Source organism: Genypterus blacodes, unplaced genomic scaffold (genome assembly GCF_046128005.1).
Source record: "Genypterus blacodes isolate CSIRO-AG114 ecotype Tasmania unplaced genomic scaffold, CSIRO-AGI_Gbla_v1 ptg000032l_1, whole genome shotgun sequence".
Lineage (NCBI taxonomy): Eukaryota > Metazoa > Chordata > Actinopteri > Ophidiiformes > Ophidiidae > Genypterus > Genypterus blacodes.
The window spans coordinates 1,028,969-1,052,474 of record NW_027466845.1 but is presented as its reverse complement, the minus strand read 5'-3'; the positions used below and the strand labels follow the sequence as shown (position 1 = coordinate 1,052,474).

The 23,506-nt window shown below is 47.2% G+C and overlaps 3 protein-coding genes across 3 annotated transcripts; 1 reads left to right on the top strand and 2 right to left on the bottom strand.

Moving 5' to 3' along the window:
* Nucleotides 1-399: 399 nt before the first annotated feature.
* On the top strand, nt 400-4,794 carry stoml3a (stomatin (EPB72)-like 3a). The gene is made up of 7 exons (XM_076145877.1): nt 400-506; nt 779-882; nt 1,041-1,113; nt 1,319-1,401; nt 1,759-1,962; nt 2,786-2,920; nt 3,037-4,794. Exons 1-7 carry the CDS (start codon nt 434-436, stop codon nt 3,223-3,225), a joined length of 861 nt encoding a protein of 286 aa, XP_076001992.1. The 5' UTR covers nt 400-433; the 3' UTR covers nt 3,226-4,794.
* Nucleotides 3,704-13,067, bottom strand: LOC142995212 (microtubule-associated tumor suppressor candidate 2-like). The gene is made up of 10 exons (XM_076146195.1): nt 12,983-13,067; nt 11,993-12,246; nt 8,418-8,484; nt 7,947-8,161; nt 7,471-7,576; nt 7,308-7,381; nt 7,129-7,227; nt 6,893-7,012; nt 6,494-6,591; nt 3,704-6,279 (listed from the first exon to the last, which is right to left on the bottom strand). Exons 1-10 carry the CDS (start codon nt 13,065-13,067, stop codon nt 6,072-6,074), a joined length of 1,326 nt encoding a protein of 441 aa, XP_076002310.1. The 3' UTR covers nt 3,704-6,071.
* A 4,202-nt stretch (nt 13,068-17,269) lies between these two features.
* Nucleotides 17,270-23,151, bottom strand: LOC142995210 (uncharacterized). Its single transcript, XM_076146194.1, has 3 exons — nt 22,806-23,151; nt 17,788-19,760; nt 17,270-17,485 (listed from the first exon to the last, which is right to left on the bottom strand). Exons 2-3 carry the CDS (start codon nt 19,555-19,557, stop codon nt 17,270-17,272), a joined length of 1,986 nt encoding a protein of 661 aa, XP_076002309.1. The 5' UTR covers nt 19,558-19,760; nt 22,806-23,151.
* Nucleotides 23,152-23,506: the final 355 nt, after the last annotated feature.

Genomic DNA, 23,506 nt, shown 5'->3' with positions numbered 1-23,506 from the left:
GGCTATAGAAATAGAGTTGCCTCGTCTTATTCATCCATACTTCCTATCTACAGTAAATTGTAGTCACAGACAGGAGAGACACATGATCACACCCTTATGTGCCGGTACCTTCTAATCATATTTCACCCCCCTGGACAGCATCTATATTTTATCACTGCACTGCACAGGACAGGTGTCAGACTGCATGTCAACGTAAAGCGTGACGGAAAAGTACAGGAGCGGAAACCTTCAAGCTTTCTGATAGAAGAACAGCGCAGGAGCTCGGTGGTTCTTGTTACCTGTTGCCACGCAGGCGGTGAGTCATGTGTGTATGTGTGTGTCCTAGGCTCGTGATGGTGAGGGGAGGGGATAGGCCACACCCCTCTGTGGGGAATAACTAGGACAGGTAAACAAGTGTGTTCCCTGCTTCACTCTATTATACCACAAGTCACTAATGACCTCAAACCACAGCAGCACGACAGAGATGGCTACTCAAGGAAAACTTCAGATCTCAGAAAACATCGAAGGTAAGAAAGCATCATTTCCTTTTATCTTTAAGAATCTGTCTTAAATGGTGAAATGTCTTTAGAGAACTCAGTTTTATGGTTTGCATTTCCTATCATCACATATGTTCCAGGATAGATCTACACTTTCTTAAAGAGTTACATCACAGTTTAAGCATTTTAAAGGTGATTCCTGTTCCGCTCAGCTTGAGTGTTTGAGGCAACATGACTCCTTAGTGATAGGTGAGACCTGGCGATCATTGCCTGGATACATCGTTGCCTTTGTCCTCCTACAGAGAAAAATTCAAACAACATGGGATTTTGTGGTTGGGTGCTGATCTGCGTCTCCCTCTTCTTCATCATAGTGACCTTTCCTGTCTCCATATTTATGTGTGTTAAGGTACAGTATGTTCACAGGGGGCACACCAGGGATTAGGATTCAATCAGTCATTTGACCATGTGACGCTTATGTCACCTCCTCAATAGTATAAGAACACTTAGGCAGCTTCATGTACAGAATGTGATCCTGTTGTTTCTTCCTTTACCTCACACTCGTAGATCGTGCAGGAGTATGAGCGAGCCGTCATTTTCAGACTCGGTCGGCTCGCGGACAGGAAGCCCAAAGGTCCAGGTATGTTATGTTAAGCACTGGCTGATGATTTGCATCCCTCTGACGCTCACTCCTCCCTCTGCTCTCCTCACAAAGCAAAGCTGAACTCTAACACAGCTGAGACTTATTGGATTGTCTAAATGGATGGTTAACGGCAGTCAACTTTTCATATTCAAGTGCTACAGTTTAAGATAAGTGCAAAAAATAAATGTGATTTCCTTTGTAGGACTCTTCTTTGTGTTGCCTTGCACTGACACCTTTCGGAAAATCGATCTGAGAACCATATCCTTCGACATTCCCCCACAAGAGGTAAAGCTCTCTTGGTTCCGTGTGGTTCAGTGTGTTGTGTAACGTGTGGTTCAGTGTGTTTTCATCCTGCTCCTTTCTCTACTCCTCTGCGCCTGATGCACTAAACCGGTTGTAGTCACTTGACCACTAATTGGTTTCTCCCAGATCTCCATTGTGCCAGTCACACCTCATTTAGCAAATAAGCTTTGATTAAAGTAAGGAGAGATGGAGAACATGCTGTACTAGAATCAGGTTTGACCATTAGACGACAATATATTGCATTGTTGCTCGTACCAGACTAAATCAAGGCTATTACTGCGTTAATGTCTTGGAGTTCTTCATTACAACTCTGAACCTGACAGCACTTTACCTCTGCAGATCCTCACCAGAGACTCTGTGACGGTGTCTGTGGACGGTGTGGTGTACTTCCGGATCCACTGCCCCATCTCAGCTGTGGTCAACGTGTCCAACACCCACTCGTCTACGCGGCTGCTGGCACAGACCACACTGAGGAATGTGCTCGGTACCAAGAACCTGGCAGAGCTGCTATCAGACAGAGAAGGCATATCGCATAGTATGCAGGTGAGAAGAACTGGTTGAACTAAGACAGTGAAGGTGATGAGACAGTGGAGGATATTAGTCTATGATGAATCTTAGCTTTATTCCATTATATTATTACCTCCACTGTTGGGTTAACTGTTCTCCAAACAGCTTGTGTAGTGTTCTTTGTTAAACTCTTTGTCTATTATTTACTCCAACCTTTCATACTGACAATGGCCTGGTTGTGTGTGAGCAGGTGCACAACTGCAGGCACATACTACAGAATATTTAAGGGTTAATACAACAAACAGCAGGACTACTGTTTGTTGAGCCAACAAGGTTTCTGACTGGTAGAAGGGTTCATATACAATAGATCACATCTCTGCTGTAAGAAGATTCACTCAGGCACAAATCTGAAGTGGAACATCATGAGCACCGGTTTTGTATGCAAGCAGAGAGAAGACGTGCAGTATTACTATCTTGTTTCTTACTCAATATAATGAGAAAATGATCTTATCTCAAATACGCAAAGGTCAACTTGGTATTTTTACCCATTACAGAGATTTTGCATCCATGTGAAAATGACATCACGGTCATTAGACACACAGAACAAAATGTTTCTGCAGGCACATGACTGATTTGTGATAAATCCTGGTATACAATCAGAAAACTGACCCCATGGCAACAGACAAGTCAATTACGCTGAAGCACAACATGTCCTTAAGGGTGCTTATAAATAAATAACTTCCAGGTGTAGATACAGTCGTACATGGTGCTATTACATCAGATGTGAAGAATTTGAACATTACTTGAAGGATGAACAGACGACCAGTGTTCGAATAGAATGTTTGTCATTTACCTGCAGGAATCTCTGGATGAAGCCACCGACCCGTGGGGTATTAAGGTGGAACGCGTCGAAATCAAGGACGTGAAGTTGCCGAAGGACCTGCAGAGGGCCATGGCAGCAGAGGCAGAGGCCACCCGGGAAGCCAGAGCCAAAGTAAGGACCACTTAACAGGGGATCAATAACATCTGAAAGCCTGATGATGAATTACCTTTCATGCATTAAGACAGGCCGGCGAGTCTGAGATGTGCCTATTGTCTCTCTGTGCTCAGATCATTTCTGCAGAGGGAGAAGTGAAGGCGTCCAGAGCTCTGAAGGAAGCTTCTCTGGTCATCTCTGAGTCGCCGTCTGCTCTCCAGCTGAGATACCTGCAGACACTCAACTCCATCGCAGCAGAGAAGAACTCCACCATCATCTTCCCTCTGCCCATAGATGTGATTCAGCACTTTATGCGGAAGTGATCGTCTCCAAGCCGGTAGCTCCCTTGGCTCTTAGACGTGGAATCGTGTCACTAAGCTTCACTGCTGTTATTCTGGTGCAGTCACTTCTGTTTACCAGCGAACTCCATTCTGAACTGCAGAAATGTATAGAGAGATATTTTGTATTTTATAATAAAACAAATGTAATGCTATGCTGCTGCCCTATATAATGTTAGAATATAATAGTAGAGTAAGAAAAAGGGTTTGGAGGGGAGTGATGTCAACAGTTTCACATCACAAATTATGATTTAAAAAACTAAATCAGCACGTGAGATAAATTCATTGCTAATTAGGCAGAAGAAATGAATAACTCAACAATTCACATCCTGTTGTTGTTACTTCTTGTACTGCTCAGCCTGTAGGGTTTAAAACAGTGGACAACAATTCCCGAATAACAAATGAATCAAGACTCTGCTCATCTGTAAAGAATGTATGTGCATTAAATATCACTTGTGTACACTTATTTTCTCATTGTAATTAAATACTTAATATATTAAATCCAAAGTGCAACATTGACAACACAGACATTAGTGTCTCATCACTGACCACAATATTTGAAGCTACGATTGCAGTTCTGGAAGAGGAAATAAATAAATATGAACAGGAAAAAGGTCAAACATAAACAATGTCAGACGACCATATAAAGACATGCTTCCATTAACTTATCTAAAGAATGGGTTTCTGAAATACTGAATACAATCTTTACAATGGAATTACTGTAAACAATCAACAGAACGGCTGCGTGATTCTCTTGACACTTGGATGTAAACAAATCTCCAATTCTATAGTGTCAAAGGAACATTCAGTTAAATGAGTTTAAGGGCGTGTCCACGGGACACAGAGGCAATCAGTGCAGTCACAGTACCCGATAGAGAGAAATACCATGTTACTACAGTACGGCCCACAAAGGGACTCGCTATGATGTCATTTGGATTTAACAGCTAAACTAATGCAATGCAACATCCCGCCACACTTTTTGCCGCTCAGTTTGTTCAGTGGCTTAATATACGTTAGATAATAAAGCAATATTTCTCCAGTCTGTTTTATCTTTACATAGCTGCTGACTGCACCCGGACTCTAAATGACTTATACATTGTTTGCATTCTGTACATCCAATAATTTCTGACAGGGAGCAAAACAGAGCGTTGAGCTGAGTGGTGATGTAAACACAAGAAGAAGAAAGAAAAAAGTACAATCATTGAAAACTAAAGCAGAAGTTATGGCAGTTGTTCCCTTCTGATGATTCGCCTCAAGACCTGAGATTGTTCTGTGTGATGAAGATGTGAGGTAACAGCTTACAGATTTGTGCGCTGTTTATAACGATTTCACTCATTTACCAAATTATGGAATTTAGCTGAACGTTGTTGAGGGTTAAATAGGGGATGAAAGATTGGAAGCAGCAGCAGCAATCAGCTTGTGAGGCCGGTTAGTCTCTGTTCACACGTAACGCCTTTTCCTCCAACTCCTATAATGCACTGCCGCCACTCCTGCTCAAACAGCGCTACATGTGAACACAACCTCAATACACAAGTACAAAGTAACTACACCAAGTCCCAAAAGATTAATATTGACATATTGCGCATAACCCAAGAGAAATCCTATTGTTTACGTTATCACCTGTAAGATATTCCTCCTTTTGTGTATTTATACTGTGAGTTTTCAGTTAGTTAAGTCAACACCATTAACTTTTATGGCTCTTTCTGCAGCAGTTCACTCTGGACATAAAGTATAACTGCCACAATATGTGATTAACTACTTTGTTTGTTGAGTTCCTCTTTGGTGGTTCCTACAGATTCAGGTTCTATATTGTTTTAGTCAGAAACAACTAACTTCCTGACTAGTTGCAATACTTGCTTGGACTCGCAGTAGTGGGGCACAAAGAAATGTATACATCCACAACATCAACACTGTAAATGTGACAGTACTTAATGAAATGTATAATAGAGTGAATTCTAATCAGCTGCGGCCTGTTTAGTATGAAATGAGAGGTAAGTTGTGTTGCGCCTGCATCCCTCTAGTCGCCAAAACCTCTTAGGAACATTAAGACCGGAAGACGAAACATGCTTCAGAGTAATTTAAACAAAAAAGTAGTTGAGATAGTTAAAATTTCATTGAAAATTGTCATTTCTGAGTTGCAGTATTTTGTTGTAATGGTACGTCTAAGGTCTCCGACGCCTCGTCCTTTGAGGAGGAAATGGGTTGAGTGGGAATGATTGAGGTTGGATCCCCCGGTGGTCCTTAATGCACCGCTGACAATACTTCAATACAAGAAGGTACAAAGACTCCAGAGAAGAATCCTCATCCTTCCACTCTGAGCGTTCTGATACTGTAGGTAGTTTTGTTTTCCGGTGGTGTTCTCAAAGTATTGCCTCTGCCTTGAAAAACACTGCTGGTGGGAGAAAATGGGACAGCGAAGGCGCTTGTTGTGTTCATGGTTGCACGTTTGATGTTCACTCGTTTGTCCATCATCCTGAGCACCGGATGAGAAAGTGGAGATGCAGACGGAGAGAGAGATGGAGGCATTGGGACTCTGATCCTGGTCTCCATACAGCTGCTTGATTGTGGAGAGTTCAGATCAGGAATGAGAAGTCAATAATACAATGCTTTATGTCAGATTACAATCCGCGGAATTTGACAGTGGAAATGCGTCACAAGGGCGAGGGGCATTTCCCACAAACACACCTATGACAACTAAGTAGCGTCCATCTATGAAATGTAAAACCGTGCAGTTGTAACGTGGAGAAACGCTCGACGATGAGTCTTTAAAAAAGCTAGACGTATGCTAGAGAGAGTTTCATCACAAATGGTGAAAGGTTCCAGTGGTTTTCTCATTGATGGTAGGAGTGCGGGCGTGCGGGGGAGCTCTGACCGGAGGGGCTGCGATGGATGGGGGAGGAGCTTGGCGACATGCGCGGGCTCAGCTCGCCCGTCTGCAGGCGCCACAGCAGCTCCTCGTTGTTGCGACTCAACCGCTTCTTCTCCTTGCTCTCCTTCTCCACGTTGACTTGCAAGTTGGCGTTCTCCTCCGACAGTTGCCTGGGAAACATGAGGGACGTACGCAGGTTAAAGAAACTCTCACTAGGAACTTGGAGAGATTCCCACCTGCTGAGCCAGTTGAGCTTCAAACAGGAGGGAACTTTCAACACTCCTTCCAACATTTAATCACAACATATATTTTCAAACATCCACGTCCATCTGCATGCGTACAAACAGAACAGAACAGAACAGAACAGAACAGAACTGAACTGACCTGGACACGGCCAGGTTTTTGTCAATCCTTTCCTTCAGGTCCTCGTTCTGCTGCTGTAACACCTGCAGTCTCTCCTCCAGGTACACATTCTTTTCGGCCTGCTCAAAAACAGGAGAAGAGGTACGCAACATTAAATTCTCCAACGATTCTTTCATAAGCAAAACAATAGTAGCCTACAATATGGCGAATAATGCATTTCAAGGCCAGACTGAACTCTTTCTGAAGCTGTGGATTGGCCTGGTTGGAGTGATTCCCCATCAAATAGCCCTTAATTAAGTAAATATTCTTCTTATTATGATCATACACACCATCTGAAGCTTACAGCAGAGCAGACAGCATGTATAAATGAAAGAGGAGGGATTGACTGTCTGTCTATAGAAACAGTAAGTTGCAGCCTACTATTTTCTCCAGTTCTGTAATCTTCACATCCTGGTGATGGATTTGTTGGTTCTTCATCTCCAGCACCTCTTTCAGGCTCTTCAGGTCCTCCTCGATGTGCTTATACGGTGCCAGGGCATCCTGCCAGCAGCAGAAGGGATTTGTTATCACCACCGTAAATAATGGATGAAGGAGTCTGTTGAGGTGTCACCAAAGCAGCCAACATTGTCTCCTGTGCTAAATTGATGGCACATTACCACAATCTGCTCATCTGTGCTCCTCCGCAGAGCTTCCTCAAAGCGCTTGGCTCGGTCCCGCAGGCTACGATTCTGAAACGTCAGCGTGTCCACTTGATCCTGGACACCAAATAATAACATGTTAAGTTTGGTGGTTAGCAGTAGGAGTCGTTAGTTATTCAATCAGGAGAAGTGTTGACCTGCAGCGACAGTCTGATCTTCTCAAACTCCTCCTCCACAGACTTCCTCTGCTGTTCATGCGCCATCTTTAAATCTAATAGATACAAATAACAGGATGTCTGGTTGAACCCGGTGAGAAGACGTCAGCACAGTGGAGTGACGGATCTTAAATGTGCTGCTTACTTTTCACCGTCCTTGCATGCTCCTCCTGCAGAGTGGCCAGAGTGTCGTTGTGATTGGTCTCCATCTCCATCAAGGAGATCTCATGGTCCTCACTCATCTCCTCAACCTGAGCCAAGATGGAGACAGTTAGAATTAGAGACATACCACACACACACCCTGAACATTTTCATCTTGAACTGGACAGTCAGAGAGTATATACCTCCACCAAGGCTGAAGAGCCTGCAATTATGAAGTTATTGACCATTAGACCACGATGACCCCCCACTGACAGACACTTATTATTCTGTCATGTCCAGGTCCATAGTTAGGACACACTGTTGTTGTCACAGCGCCACCATGAGGTCGACTGATGTTTAATAGTTTTTTTCATAAGTAGTGAGTGCACAAGTCCACCAAAAAAACAAAACCTCAAAAGCTGGTGAGGTGCAGCTGTGCCAGGGCCTGCCTCCTCATACCGGCTGTCTCTTGGCTCATACCTCCTCCTGCTGCTTGATCTGCAGCTCCTCCAGCTCCTCTCTCTGCTGCGCCTGTATCCTGCGTGTCTCTCCCGCGTGCTGCGCCCTCAGCCGCTCCTCCAGGGCTCCCAGCTCGCTCTGCTGCTGCGCCCGCAATCCTTGCAGCTCCGACTCAAAGCGACGCTCCAGTTTCTCCTTCTCCTGCTGCAGTTGCTCCCAGTGTGCGACACTGAAAGCTGGACCAGAATGAAGAGATGTAGTTTGAGTTTTAAAATCTAAATTTGGGTCAAATTCTCACAATAACAGCTATGTGATTCTTCAGATAAGATACTGTATATTCCTTGATATGGAACAATACTGATAATGGCAGCAGCTTTCTGATGTGCTCATCCTCAGCACCCTATCTCTGCTGATGGAACACACTGTACACACTGACTCACTGCCATCCCTCCTCCCTGTGGAACATTATCCGCCGTGCTGCATCCCACTTACCCACTTCATCCCTGATCCTGGCGAGCTCCAGGGAAAGCTCCCTCTCCTTCACAATGGCACTCTCATTCTAAAATGCAAAAAAAACACACAGCACTGAAAATCTCCTCATCGCTTACAAACAAATAAAGTCTGCATCAGAATTCTCTCACTCTCTGAGATCCTAGTTAATGCAGTTTATGATGCAGCTCACTGATGAATGCCACAACACGGCCAAAATGTTAAGCAACGGAGTTTTTCCATCTTTGATTTGAGAGAGACATGTTGTTGGTGCAGTCAGGGGCGGCTCCAGCCTGTCAGGGGCCCTCAACAGTCAAACGGCCCCCGAACTGCTCAGGACATTTAACTTTGTTTTTTAATACCATCAGATTTATCAGTATTTCCTGGGAAACACATTTTCTTAACATACCACAAATAACAATGACAATCTTGCAATAAATGATGTTGTTTAAAATGAATATAGACTCTCAATATGCCTGGAAGTAAAAATGAACATTGAGAAGTTAAACGCTTTCAACGCTAACAATCAAAATCTCTTCTTAAATGACTAGATTGGTGCCCCTTGATCCTCATAGTGCCCCACTAGTGGAAACACTAGAATGGAAAGCATGTGTTATTCCACTGAGCCCCCCCATTACCCCCCCCCCTACTGGCCTTTAGCCCTGACAAAGAAATCAATACATTGCATCACAGACAGATCCATCCATCCATTTCTGTTCTAAATTTTTAATCCCCTCCTCAAAAACGTGCAGTAGCTCTTCCCCAAGCGTAACAAGCTCACACATTTCATCTGCCCGACCACGTGTAGAAACCAAACGCACCTCTGGAATCGAGCCACCGCACTGAAATATGAGCCCAGACACTCAGAGAGAGAATTTTACAGCTGTATGCACAAGGGACCCATCATGATGTGACACCCCCACAGGAGATTCTTACTTACTACCACACACACACACACACACACACACACACACACACACACACACACACACACACACCAGACAGTTAAATGACTATCGATCGCAAATCTACCACAGCATGAAGCCAGCAGTCTTCAAAAAGAGAGAAAGGGAGACAGCGAGGCGGGTGAGGCCGCGTAGCGATGTCACCGCTCTTTAACATTGTATTTTCCTCCTTCAAGCAGAGATTGGGGGGGTGGAGCGGAGGGAGGATGGTTGCTGGCTCCACCTCTGCTGCCACCCATCATTCCTCAGCAGGTCCTGCCCAGATTGACCCCCATCGCAGCGCTCAGGCTCTCCAGGGAGCAATGAGACACACACTGTGCTTTTCCAGCCGTCACTAAGGCGACAAAATCCATCTCAGGTTTTAAAAGGGGACAAGGATGGATTTAAAAAAGCAACACTGGGCACATTTCACCTAAAGTCTTCAGCCGAGTAATGAGTCCAGGTTCAGAGGGATCACTCTCAAACTCAAACTACACATGTAGGAAAACAGCTCAACACAATCAGCAGAGGATGACGCATAATAACCTGGCTCAGAGTGGTTCTTGTAAATATACAAGCAAACACAAGCCCATCACTCACACAAGAGCAGGCTGAGACAGCAGCAGCAGCAGCAGCTTGTTATGTAAAGGCCCAGCTAACTGTAACATAGCCCAGCCTGTTTGACTCAGCATAAACACATCGCTTAACTCTCACCACAGCCGCTAGGAAACCAGTGGATCTGATGCTGATGTAGACAGACACACTCAGACAGCCCCTCCACACACACACTCACACAAAGGAACCATGCATGGTAGCGGTCACCAGAAGAGGATACTGCCGTTACCGTTCGGTCCAGACAGCGCTGAGGATGGAGATGAAGCCGACAGCAGCAGTGGCCCATACCAGGCTAGCAGACAGCATCCCTGAGCCTACTCGGGGGAGGCAGCAGAGACAGATAGCAGAGCTGAAGAGAGACAGAGGGAGGAGGAGGAGGAGGAGGAGGAGGAGGAGGAGGAGGAGGGGATGCAGGCGGAGGAGAGAAAAGCGAGGGGAGGAGAGATGAGAGGACAGAGAGCCTCACCTCGTTTCATGATGCATCCGGCACGATCCTCGCTGAAACAAAGACTGCCGAGCCCCTGCCTGCCCTCCCATCAGCCCCGGACAACACGCCCCGTATCACCATTACACACACACACACCGGCACACACACGGCAGGGAGCAACCAGCATATGAAATGAGGAGAGGAAGGTACGGACACAGGGGAGGGGATTTGATCAATAAACGGCCAATTATCTGCTCCGGCACAGAACTCCAGAAGATGAAAACATGCAGGATTCTCCAAAACAGACTCCATAAATATACTGCACATGGCAGACAGCAGCAGATTCACGACTGCTTAGGAGATGAAGCACATTCATGTATTCAAGCAGAAGCTGGTATCTCTGTCTCATCATGGTGATTGACTGCAGACCTCCAGGTAGCTTCACATCCGAGCACAAACACAACATCTGCTCTCACTCCGGCTCTAATGTGCTCAATTCCCACAAACAGGAACTGCAAAATTCAATAAAGAAAACATTTACGGCCGGGAAGGAACCCAGATTCAATCTCTTCTTCTTCTCCTCCACCCAGAGACAGAGCAACACACACACTGCACATACATCTGATTGAGATGTCTACATGTCAACCTTCTCAGCCGGCGTGAGGATAAATCACACTAAAAGCTCCAACATGAAAGTCTGCACTCAACTCATCCATCATCTCTCACCGTGGAGCAGAAAGTCACGGGTGCGGCCGCCAGACGGATCAGAACCAACATCCCCTTTAAAGTATGAAGGAACAGGAGCTACACCCAGAATCTACAAGCTGAATTACTGTCTATGACATCACACAGGTACTTTGTGTCGCTATGGATACAACTGGAGGGGAATCTGATCATATGATGACTTAGAATCCACTCAGCAAAACACTCGTGCACACATTCAGACCCTCACAGCACCACTTTGCTCTCCATCCCACAGACATCATCAGAATTTTCCAACAGGCAGATTCCAGAGTTATTCCTGAGTCCAACACATTCAGATATCAAAGCATCAGTCTGGATTCCAACAAAGCATCACAGACAGCTAAGTGCTACAGGTGTGGATGTGCAGCTGTTGGATCATTTGTCTGCTCTCTCCCTTTGCTCACCCTGATGAATGAAGCGTTTGATTTAAGAGAAGGATTCCGTTTCTATCGGAGGAGAAAGCTGCTAAAAATGTTTAAAGGAGCTCACAGGTGGTTTAGCACATTTAACCCTGTTGACTACTGAAGCCTTTGTGATGTTTGAATGTGGATTTTTACGTGTACTCGTCTTTCCCTCCCCTCTGATCTGATCAGCCGGCTGTGTGGAGCATCAGTTAGCAACAACCACAGACATCCTGTAGATGAGGCCGTGACTTTGAGGATGTGGTGTGTAGGAGACACACATCAATCATGTTACATGTTCATGTAACTGTGTGATGGAGGGACGAATCTCACAGTTTCATTATGATCTCATAGTAATCCAGTCTGTTCTGAACCATATAAGTAACCGTGACCATAAAGAAAGAGTGGATGGACCATCTGTGCCTCTGTGGCTCTGCGGTGATCTACCTTGTGGTCGTAGTGCTGCGTGGTGACGGCGAGGACGTCTAGGCATAGGAAGGCTTTCTTCAGCTGGACCTGGAGGCTCTGCAGCTGCACCGCCTGCTCCTCACAGCGCTCACGCAGCTGCTGGACCAGAGCCCGCTCCACCTCCTGGGCCCGTTCAGCCCGCTCCACCTCCTGGGCCCGTTCAGCCCGCTCCACCTCCTGGGCCCTTTCAGCCCGAGCCGCCCCAGGGCCCGACACCGCAGTCCGCCCACGAACTACGGAAACAGCATCAACAACAGGATGAAGATAGTACACAGAAATATGTGGTCCACACCCCTGTGCAGAACTATCAAAGAGTGTAAAGAACAACACACATTACACCAAATACACAACAATAAAACAACATTTACATTTACTATGGAGCTTCTGAGAGACACGCAGCTTAATGGGATCTGCAGAACGATGGAAAATCACTGGAAATATTCAGCGTAACACTGATAGTATTCATTTACTCAGATGATCTCAGGTTACCAGACTGTAGCTGTGGGACATGATATCCTCCAACACAGTGAGGTGGTTGATCAGCGGCACGTTCCTCTCTCAGCTCACCACACTAACACGTCTCCTGCATCTGTACTACATGCCTGGGAGTTCTACTATCATTCTTTGTTTCGGTTCCTAATAAAAGGAGAACAAGCTGAGTTGTGATGTAGTAACCTGATCCAACGCCAACACTGCTGCAGGGGCCACTACAGCTCGCTGGTCTCCATGACAACAGAGGGCTATCAAGGGTCGTGTAATGAAGCGTGGTGGGAGACATTAAAAGTGAGCGAGGACGTGTGATAGGCTGCCTGTGAATATATAAATTTTAATTACACGAATAAAGCTCTCGCATAAAGAACAACTACAGCTTCCTGCTGTGGCACCAAACACACAACATCAGATCCAAACGTGAAACGCACATGTACACACACACACACACAGCACAATGTGTGATACACCAGGACTCACCAGGGGACTGAGGTTTGGGAGAAACCACTGCAAACCTCTTAGGGGAGGATGTTGGCGGCAGAGAGACGTCCGGGTCCTTCTGCATCTCTTTCCTGGAGGCTGAAGGGTTAACAGAACATTTAAATATCAGATTGTTGTACCGTGCAGAGTTTATTTATTAAATTCTCACAAAGAACCTGCCAACATGTGAGCTACAGTGCAGTAAAGTGACCACTAGCTGGGGCTGCTGCTCCACCTGCACGGATGGTTTGTTTCTAAGGCCACACATACAGTAAAGTACACTCAAAGTCCACTAGAGGGCGCTATGACGCAACCTTAACTGTAAAAATACCAATTAAGTTTACAGCAGCTCACAATAACACACGCCTCCATCTGCACGGGAGGTTTTATGGTCGCGGCCCACTGGTGTGATGCAATGTGGAGCAACGCCTCTGATACATTAGTGTATAGTGTAGGAGGCAGGTTGGGGTAAATAATGTTTTATATTACATATTACATATTTGTGAGTCCTTAAAGTCTGAATTTCTGAAGATAAGCAAAAAACATGCTGCACAAAAAACAAGAAATCTAATAATCTTCCACACAGAATGTTTATATAAACCATTCCTTCCCTCATAGGTAGATATTTAATTCGATACGTCCAAATGTGACTCGATTCCTAGATGTTACACCCTAGAACACTGGAGTATCAGATTGTCTCCAGCAGGATATTGATCGTGTCCCCTGACTGATCCTGTGTAATGAGATTCCTCTTTTCATTGCCCGTGCTTGTAGAGGAGATTTATGTTTCCTCGCCTGTCAGGAGGAGCCACCGTGTGCATTCCAATATAAAACCATCAACACCCCCAACACACACTCTGACCAAAGATCATGTGACCGCCTGACAGAGCGACCTTGAGTGAGGAGATATGGAAACAGCTTCAGTAACGCTGACAGGTATGTTGTGTAAGATAGCACACAGACACGCATGCACACCAGAATAGAGCCGCAGGCGTGAGGGCAGAGGGCCCAGAGGCGTACCCAGAGGGGAGCAGCGCGGAGCCGCCAGCGAGCGGCGCTGCAGGCTGGGGGCGTTGGGAGGGTTGGGCCGGCTGTGGGCGGGAGCGTGTTGAGCCTCACTTGGGGGCGCTGTGGCCTTGTGGAGAGCTGCGTCGTCATGACCACTGCTGGGATCTGCAGAGGAAGAGGAAGCAAGGGAGGGTCGATGAACATCAACACGTAAAAGAGCGACTGCTTAGTGGAGAACCACGACAACACAACAACAACAGCACAGGAATCTTTCCCTCTGTGCTTCAGAGCTCAGAGCTCAGAGACGAGGCCATGAAGAGTCCCGACCAGGCTTCTCCTTAGAGAGCAGGAGGAACAAACTCTTGGCAAGAAGATGAAAACATCTTAATTATTCATCACTGCCTCTGGCTTTTTGTAGACATAAAAGGCATTGAACATCCCAACACCCTAATTATACACACACACACACACACCATTAGAGACGCAGCAACTAATCATCTTATTATAGAGCATTTTTAGATTTCTGCATTAGATGTATTCAGGGTAAAGTGCTAGTTTCAGCTTTTCAGATTTCCCTGCTGCAAACCTGACAGCTTTGTTTACTTATCATGAAATATTCAGCTCCTCGATCAATAACAGCATCTGTAGTGCTGACAGACACCGATAGGGAACTCTGCACTCTGTGAGGAAGCGAGGACACGTTTCATTCAGATGAGAGAGGGACACTGGAGACGGACCTGAGCGAGACGGAGGAACGGTTCAAGGACTCGGAAACCGCTGAGTTACATTTAAAACTCCGATACTTTAAGGTTTATAACTTGAAACAAAAGCCCAGAAACCTCCAGTGGGGGGAGCACAGTGACTCTCTTTGCTGCCAGAGTCTGAATTCACCTGGGAGAGGAGTTTGAGCCAAGAAGTCTGTTGGCTGATGCAGGAGAAAGGGTAACAAAGGCAGGGCAGCCATGGAAATCTGCATCCTGTTTCTCCTTTAGCTCTGCAGACTCTGCCAGCCGGGTCCCTCACTGCTCATCACACGTGTTTCGCTCCGTCTGCTCTCACCGGACTGATAAACTCAGTATGTCAGCAGCAGCCTGGAGCTCGTGATGGCGTCGGATAAAAGAGGAAGTACTCTGTCCCAGTCACAACATCAGCTGGATGATGCACACGACAGCAACACTGACAGAGCCTGAACCAGCAGAACCAGAAGGGAAACGCCGCCACGCAAGCTGCCAGTCACGTGAAAGCTGTGTGTGTGTTAGTGTGTGTGTGTGTGTGTGTGTGTGTGAATGAGTGAGCATGCAAACTAGCTCAGCCGACAAAAGCGGAGATGAAACCACGAATTAGAGGCTGCAATGAAATGTGATACGTCAGGCTGTGTACAAGTGTGGCGGGGCTCAGATTGAGACTATTCAGTGCAAACACACACACATTTAAAGCTGAATGACGCACCGACAGAGAGCTGATCACTACAAGCCAATCTCCTAACAGACAAAACTACTAAATAAAACCCAAATAACCACATTAAACAAACACCGCCACCTGAATTCTAAGATTTCTTTAGACTCCTTTAACCCAAGACGACATGAGGCCACTTACATGACAGCAGATTGTTGTTTTCATCTGTGGTCACTTTCTGAAGAATCACAGTGAAAAAGGGAACAAAATGGCCCAGCAAAGTGTACATCAAAGCTCTATCTGTGCTCTGTCTGTGCTCTGTCTGTGCTCTGTCTGTGCTCTGTCTGTGCTCTGTCTGTGCTCAATCTGTGAGAGGACCTGAATGAATCCTCCAGGACTTGGCCGTGAAACGTGTGAAGAAGGCAATGATCTGCTCAATCCACACACACACACACACACACACACACACACACACACACACACACACACACACACACACACACACACACACACACACACACACACACACACACACACACACACACATGCTGCAGCCGCTGGCACCGCGTCATCCTGCAGCCTCAGATTTATAAATAGGGCGAAGGAGACGTGAACTGAGGCTGAGCATGGCTGAGGATGGCTGACACACACTCAGAAGCTCCTCAGCTGTCTCAGACGGGGACGAATGCGAGGACACTTAGAAGCAGAAGACGACATCAAGCTGTGATCATAGCTGCCAATCAGCCACGTCTCTCCAGATCAACCAGAAACACTTTGAAGCTCTTAGGACCAGATATTTAAATACCACATGAAAATTTAAATCTATTTGATGATCTGCAATTATCTCATCTGAAATCATCAATTTTCCTATTAGGGAGAACGAGCGACCCAGGCAGTAATGAATGTGTGAGTGTGTGAGTGTGTGAGTGTGTAAGTGTGTGAGCCTCTCTGCTCTCTGCGTGGCTCAGAGGGCGTTGATGTGTGTTTGTATGTCTTGATGATGATGATTAGTCAGCTTTTACCCCTGCAGCACCTCTGCACTACACAATTATCTACAATCACTAACTGATTATTGTGTATCAATCATTTTCTACACGCTCTTCTTTTGTTTTTGGCCGACAGCTCCAAGCGGCGTCCGTGTTAAGAGGCGGCGTCTCGTTTATGAAGCAGATAAAATACTGCAGGATGTGAGCAGACTGAGCATTGTACATTTCTTACCAATGCTCTGAGCGCCGGGAGCGTTTAGAGCACGCCCGGGATGAAATACGGGAGGAAATGAGTGGCTGTTGCCATAGTAACTGAGCATAGCAGTAAGCAGCCACTTCTGCTCTTGAACTGCATGAGGCATAAATGTGGAGGATTGTGTCTTTATGAGGGCTGGAAGGTTTCCTCCTTCAAGTTGTCACATTACATTACATTCTAAACACCAACAGATGTTGAAGCAGCTGTTCAGATTATAATCAACTTCACAATTCATCATCTTGTCTGAAAAGCAGTGAAAATGTCTAAATACTTTCTAATTATATGAAGCAGCAGAGAACAAATGAAGATTAAAACATCACATTTGCGTGTGTGTGTGTGTGTGTGTGTGTGTGTGTCAGTACTCACGGTGGGACGCTCTGCTGGGATCGCTGTGTGCGCTGTCGTTGGATTGGTTGCTGGACACAGACGAGGCGCTGGAGCTGCAGACGAAGCCGAAGGCAGCCAGACGGGAGGACTGCAGGCCGGAGAAGCCGGGTGGACGCAGGCCAGACGGGCCCAGTTTGACCAGGGGGCCCTTTGGTTCTGGAGCTGCCCGCCTTTGCTCTCCTACAGGCAGGGGGGAAAACGTGGAATATTAGGATAAAAGTGGATTTCAGGACTCGTGACATCCTGGAGTCCCAGTTAGCCCTTCTGACCTGTGGAGTCCTGATGGCTGACGGCCTGATGGTTCGGCACTCCGGCTGCCTGACCGGCCTGGTTAGGGGCCGTGGTTGACCTTTGACCAGGCTGTTGACCTCTGGTCTTGGCTGCAGGTTGCCTGGTGACGGCCCCGAGGCCGAGCTGAGGCCTCATGGCTCTGGGGGAACGGTACACACTGCCTCCTTCCTGGGGAGCGTTCTGTTGAATACATGAACTCAATTCATCAGCACCAGAACAATAACAAAGACCTTTTCTTACACTTAGAGGTACAAAAGCCTCTAGTTCATGCAAATTTCATTCGACTAATTTACTGAGAAGAGAGCAGACATGACTTCCTCTTCGTTGTGAGTTTGATGGAAGTTGTTTGTGCTTTTAATATTCTAAAGTTGCCAACAGGCTGAACTGGTCTTTAACAAATGTATTAGCAACAAGGAACTTAATTACAGATGAAGGTTCTGGAGCCAGCAGGCTGATATGACCTGACTTTTCTCATTTCTTACCTCCTGAGAACCTCTGTCTGCTGGCTCCTCATGAAAGCTTCCTGACTTGGTGCTGAGCTTATGTGTGGCGTTGCTGCTGGAGGCCTTCGCCCCTGCAGGATAGTGAGCTGCCTTCTGCAGCTCTTGTCGATATTTGTCAAACAGCAGGTTGGAGGAGCAGAGCACCTTTGAGTCTTTGTGAGCTGGCAGGCCGGAGTAGGAGGCCAGCCTCTGGGGGAGCGTGGAAGCTTCTTGCGGAGCGTCCGGCACCTGGGCGTTGGCTTGAGGATTCTTCCGGACGTAGGTGATGATCTTTGGACGGACGTGTTTGGGCTTCTGGGGAGGAGAGGATCTCCTGTCATCGGGTTCCTTCGTGACAGGTTTGGGGATGCCGCTGCTCAAACCGACCTTACCGACCTGTTTGACCGCCTGATTGACGGCTCTGTCGCCTCGCTCCAAGCTCAGGGCTCGGACACCCGGTACCTTGGCTGGAGAACCGGGGGGTTTCCTCCTGGGGGAGCCGGTAGCCATTTTGGGGGAAGCAGGAGTTGCCGCTCGGCTCGGACTTCCCCACGGCCTCCTCCTCTCCAGACTGGAAGAAGCGGCGTGGACGGTGTTCTCAAAGGAGCCCTGCTTTTTGACGGTGTTGTCAAAAGAATGCTGCTTCTTCAAAGGACTTTCAAACAGAGGCTGTTTCTTTGAAGTCTTGTCAAAAGAGTTCTGTTTCCTAAAGCTGTTATCAAACGAACCTTGCTTCTTTATGGCTTTGGATTCCGTTGTTGCTTTTGTTCCAGTTTTGGAGGGACTGTGAGTCACACCGGCGGCGTCATCAGCCTGGGTGCTTTTATCGTTCCTCTTGTTGCTTTCTTCCTGTGTTGTTGTTGCTGTGGATGAACCCCTGTGATCACTACTTCCTGTATCGCCTTTTCCTTCAAATGAAACTGCACTTGCATGTTGATTTGTCTGCTGAACGCTCCTCTTGTGCTCTTCATTGTGTGCCTTACAACTTCCAGGCCCATTCCGGCCTTGTGCTTCTGTTGTGACGTCTTCAGAAGGAACCACTGCATTGGAGTTCAGGTCTTTGTGTTGTATTGTGCTTATTCCAGAGGAGGGCGATGGCTTCTCAGCTCTCCGACTGGCCTTGACCCGCTCGGAGATGGTGTTGCAGGACTGTGAAGCCAGCGTCAGGTCTTCAGAGATGGTCCCGCATGGACCGTAGGCGACGTGCCAGGAGTCTGTAGTTTGTGTTCTTCCAGCCGTGTCCATCGCCGTGGCAAAGCTTTCCCCCTGACTGGACATGTTGGAGAGACACGACACAAAGGCGTCGGTTTCAGAGCCCAAGTCCGTCCTGGGAACACTGTCGGCCACATCTCTGCTCTTTGATCCGTCGCAGGCGTTGGCTTCTTGTCTGTTGGTGTTGTGTGGAAGGAGCTTTCTCTCTTTCCTTTCCGCTGTGGTTTTGCAGCCTGATGAGGAGTGGCGAGGAGGCTCCTTTCGCTCCGTAAGCCCGACAAAGTCCTCTCCGTCCTCCACCACATACGCCTCCAGCTCCTGGCACTCCAGCCTCTCAAACTCTGCCAGTTCTGGATCATCACACTGGGAGTCGGTGCCCCAGATGATGGCCTTGTCCTGCTCAGCTGTTTGGGTCTTTAGCCCCGACAGCGTTCCCGTTCTCTCCTCATCCTCTGCCCGGATTTCGTTGGCATTGGCATCGCCGTCTGCCAGCGTTCCATCCTGCTGGTTGTTATTCCTCAGCTCTCTTTGGTGGATCGGTTCTCCGCGCTCACACATTTTTAGAAACAGATCTGGGTTGATTTTGGCCCTCAGGAGCGCTCATCAATCAGCCATTACATCAGCTCCCACAGCTCTGCCCAGGAAAAGGCTCTCAGCAGCACAGCATCAATGCTTTAACCCTTCATGGCAACACTCAGGATGTTGGATTGGTTGATGATCGGTGCTTTAGTTTACAAGTTCAGCTTCTTCATCTGAGGTCCCTGTATGAAGACAATAACAAATAAATAAAGAATGCAGATTGACAGTCAGCTGCAGGTAAAACACACATTTCAGAGGGATACACACACACACACACTCAAACACAGAGAAAATCAATATTCTTTTTAATGTTCTTACATCTACGTATAAATAATTACTGTTACATAATGATGAAGTTTAGACGCTGTGGAAACTTTGCCTTCCAGTTTCATCTCTATCTTTATTCAATCTGTACAATTTTCCATTTGAAGCAACTTTTCCTCACTGTTGCGTCCCTAACAACAGCAAACAAACACACACACACACACACACACACACACACACACACACACACACACACACACATCACCATCTGACATGGAAAGAGGCTTGTTTGTGTTGTGACAGAGCAGAAGAGGTGGGGGTGTGTGTGTGTGTGTGTGTGTGTGTGTGTGTGTGTGTGTGTGTGTGTGTGTGTGTGTGTGTGTGTGTGTGTGTTGAGGGAGGAGCAGGTGGCAGTCCGGCCTGTTCACCCTTATAACAAGCAATGAATGTCTCCATGTTTACTCTGTTTACATGGACGCTCATATGTGAGACAGGCTGCTGAGGACTCCTGAAACATTACACTGATGTGGCTGTAGGGGTGGAAACTATCTGCTGGCGACACGCGGGACTGAACTGACCTGCTGAAATCACAACAAATGAATCAATCTGAGGTCCAGAAAGGTTCAGGCGGCTGCTCCTCACTGATAAGAGACTGAAGGAGCAGGAGCAGGCAGAGGTGTGTGTTAGAGGTGTGTGTTCCTGTGTTGACAGAGGCTTTCTGCTCTGCTGCAGCCCTCCTCTCTCCACCCAGACGCACACACACCCACACTCTCTGCCTGCTCTGACCTGTTTCCTGAGTGGCACCACTTCACTTTTAGAGAAGTGTTTCCATCTGAAACACTTGATGCAGTTTTGATTGTGAGGTGAAGCAAAATGTCAAAACGTTTCCTTTAAATATGTACAGTATGTATAAATATAGACACCTTTTGTGAGTGAGTTTCTATTTTTAACTCTTAACCTCTATTTAAACTCTTTTGCTTCAATATTTCAGCACTTCTCTTTAATCGACTTCCCATTTGCAACAAAAGGAAAAAAAAGAAGTTCTTCTTAAAATGGAAGCACATAGAGGAAGAAGGCGGCTGTGATCTATAATAAGCTTGATGTGAATATAATGGATTTGCAGTAGTAGTTAGTCAGTCTTGAAGTCTAACTCTGGATCCTCCTGGCTCAGGGCGTTTACTCCGCCGGGCCTCTTTGCTCACTTTTGCATTTCTCATGCTGCAGTCACTACAAATGCAAAGAGACTCAGCAAGCAGCACAGGCCGACACACTGAACGCTGCCTCAGCACCTGCACTGCAGAACACACACCAGCCCGTCACACCCCCTTACACCTGCACTCCCGTCTCACACTCCTCACTGTACGTTCCACTCTATTACATACAGTGTGTGTGTCTTATTGGTAGATCAGCGTTATAAGAGGAGACAAACAGGATAAATGAAGTTGTGAAGCTCCAATCTCCTGCTTGTGATTGCTTCACTGCAGCCACCGTTGCTTCTCCTTCGCCTCAAATTGATTCCTCCTCCTAAATCAATCAAATACAGACGCAACAGCACTTCAGAGGTCCAGAGATAATAACATGGGTGATACAGATCCGCTGTTGTCAAGCTTAAATAGTAGATAGAGTTCTCCTCCTCATTAGAATAGTTTAGGGGATTTGAGCGCAGAGGGGAGTGTGAGCTTCACGCATCACAGAGCACATGAACATCTTGCCTTCTGTTAGTGCTCAGAGGGATTTGAACCAGTTGAGCCCTGGAACACACAGCAGGTGGTCTGGCTGAGTGAGGACAGATCCTTCATTTGCTTCACATGCAGCTTCTCTTCCTCCTAGGGCTCGGCCTCGTCTTCTCTCCTCCCTCCCTTTATGTCGCTTTTATTGCCCCCTGCCTGCCTTTTCTCCTGTGGTGGTGTGAGGATATTTATGTGGTCTCCAGCGCCAACATGCTTCCCTGAACACATTTCCCCCTCCCCCTCCCTGAAATCCATTCAGCTATTCCACCACCTGTCTCCTGATATGCAACATGAGGGCCGACCCTGATCACCACAGAATCACTCTACCACCAAATCTCTGCACCCTAACACTTCTTCTTCTCCTGACTGTAGGGGGAGTGTGTGATCCAGGCCTTCATCTGTCTGTGGTTTTCACTTAATGCTCATGAAATATTGAGGATGAATGAAAATGGAAGCATGGAGGGAAGCAGCGGGGCCTCACTCCCCTTTTAACCACGCTCGGGTTGCTCCACCTTCTTTGTGCAGCCGACGAACACTCGCAGATCTGCGCCGGTGACAAATTAGAGATCAGCAGAGGTGTGTGTGCATATGTAAGACATCTCGGGCCTGCGAGGAGCGGCCGGTGCACAGGCGATAGACATCTGAATGGCTGCTGTGTGTGCGTCCCTCCTGTAGATGCACGTGTGGCTCTGCACATACAGGACGGCTGCAGGAGGGAGGAACCAACACAGAAGGCAACAAACGAGTGACTGTGATCAATCGATCCAGGCCAGCAGCAGCAGAGGTCAGAGGCTTTACTACAGCTGATCTTCATTCACTCCACGGTGCAAGATGCAGTTTCTATGTTTCAATTATAACAAGAAACTAGGCTGGTTTGGTTCTCTACATTGAGGATAAACACACCAGGTGAGAAACACATATGTGTGTGTGTCTATAAATACACACTCTCTCTCTCTCTCCCTCTCCTCCCCTCTCTCTCTCCCTCCAAAAATCCCATCTCGTCTCCTTGAAATAGGGCAACAGCTAAACATGATTCCTGCCTGATGAGCTCCTCAGCGTCACCGTCTAACATCTGAAGCGTCTGCAGGTCACCAGCAGATGCGTGTTTCCAAAACGCGCTCGAATTATCGGCGGCTGATCGGAGATCGATAAGGAATTAAGATCGATAAGAGAATGAAGCGCCCTTCGCGAGCCCCCAGGTGTGTGAACGAGGATGCTGAGAGAATGTTTTACCTGCAAGATGAATCCGCTGGAGGAGGAGGAGGAGAAGAAGAGGAGCCGACACGGAGCCGAGATGCGCGGCTACATTCTGCAGCATCGCCTGGAAAACAGAGAGGAGGGAGAGAGGAGGAGGAGAGGGAGAGAGAGAGAAGAGGTGAGAGAGGGGGGAAGAGAGAGAAGAGAGAGGAGAGAGAGGAGAGGAAAAGGGAGGAGGGAGGCCGGGAAGGAGGGGGGAGGAGAAGGTTCAACGCCCATGATGTGCGCTTCTGTCGCCCCCTGCAGGCTGAATCTGGTATTTCACCCTCGATTTATTATCTGCTGCAGTAAAAATCACATCAATATACAAGAATACAGTGAAGGTCAGGACAGAAGTGAAGACTGTAAGGAAGTTAAGAAGAGAGAAAGAGAGAAAGAGAGAGACAGAGAGGAGAGAGAGGAGGGGAGAGGGAGAGAGCGAAAGGGAGTGAGAGAGGAAGAGAGACAGAGAGGGGAGAGGGAAAGAGGGAGCGAGAGAGAGAAAGAGGGGAGAGAGCAAGAGAGCGAGAGGGGGAGAGAGAGGAGGGGAGAGAGAGAAAGAGGAGGGTAGAGAGAGGGGAAGAGGGTTGAAGAACTATACAGTATATACTGTATATAGACAGATGCACCTCCCTTCAGAAGTGTGTAAGCAAAGCACAACCTTCTAGCAAACAGTACAAGTCAACACACACACACAC

Coding starts and splice junctions, on each gene's coding strand:
- stoml3a (XM_076145877.1), top strand. CDS start 434: ATGACCTCAAACCACAGCAGCACGACAGAGATGGCTACTCAAGGAAAA. Junction 507..778: donor GATCTCAGAAAACATCGAAG/GTAAGAAAGCAT, acceptor GTCCTCCTACAG/AGAAAAATTCAAACAACATG. Junction 1,402..1,758: donor TCGACATTCCCCCACAAGAG/GTAAAGCTCTCT, acceptor TTACCTCTGCAG/ATCCTCACCAGAGACTCTGT.
- LOC142995212 (XM_076146195.1), bottom strand. CDS start 13,067: ATGCAGAAGGACCCGGACGTCTCTCTGCCGCCAACATCCTCCCCTAAG. Junction 7,577..7,946: donor AGATCAAGCAGCAGGAGGAG/GTATGAGCCAAG, acceptor ATCTTGGCTCAG/GTTGAGGAGATGAGTGAGGA. Junction 6,592..6,892: donor TTACAGAACTGGAGAAAATA/GTAGGCTGCAAC, acceptor GTTTTTGAGCAG/GCCGAAAAGAATGTGTACCT.
- LOC142995210 (XM_076146194.1), bottom strand. CDS start 19,557: ATGTGTGAGCGCGGAGAACCGATCCACCAAAGAGAGCTGAGGAATAAC. Junction 17,486..17,787: donor CAGACAGAGGTTCTCAGGAG/GTAAGAAATGAG, acceptor TGTATTCAACAG/AACGCTCCCCAGGAAGGAGG.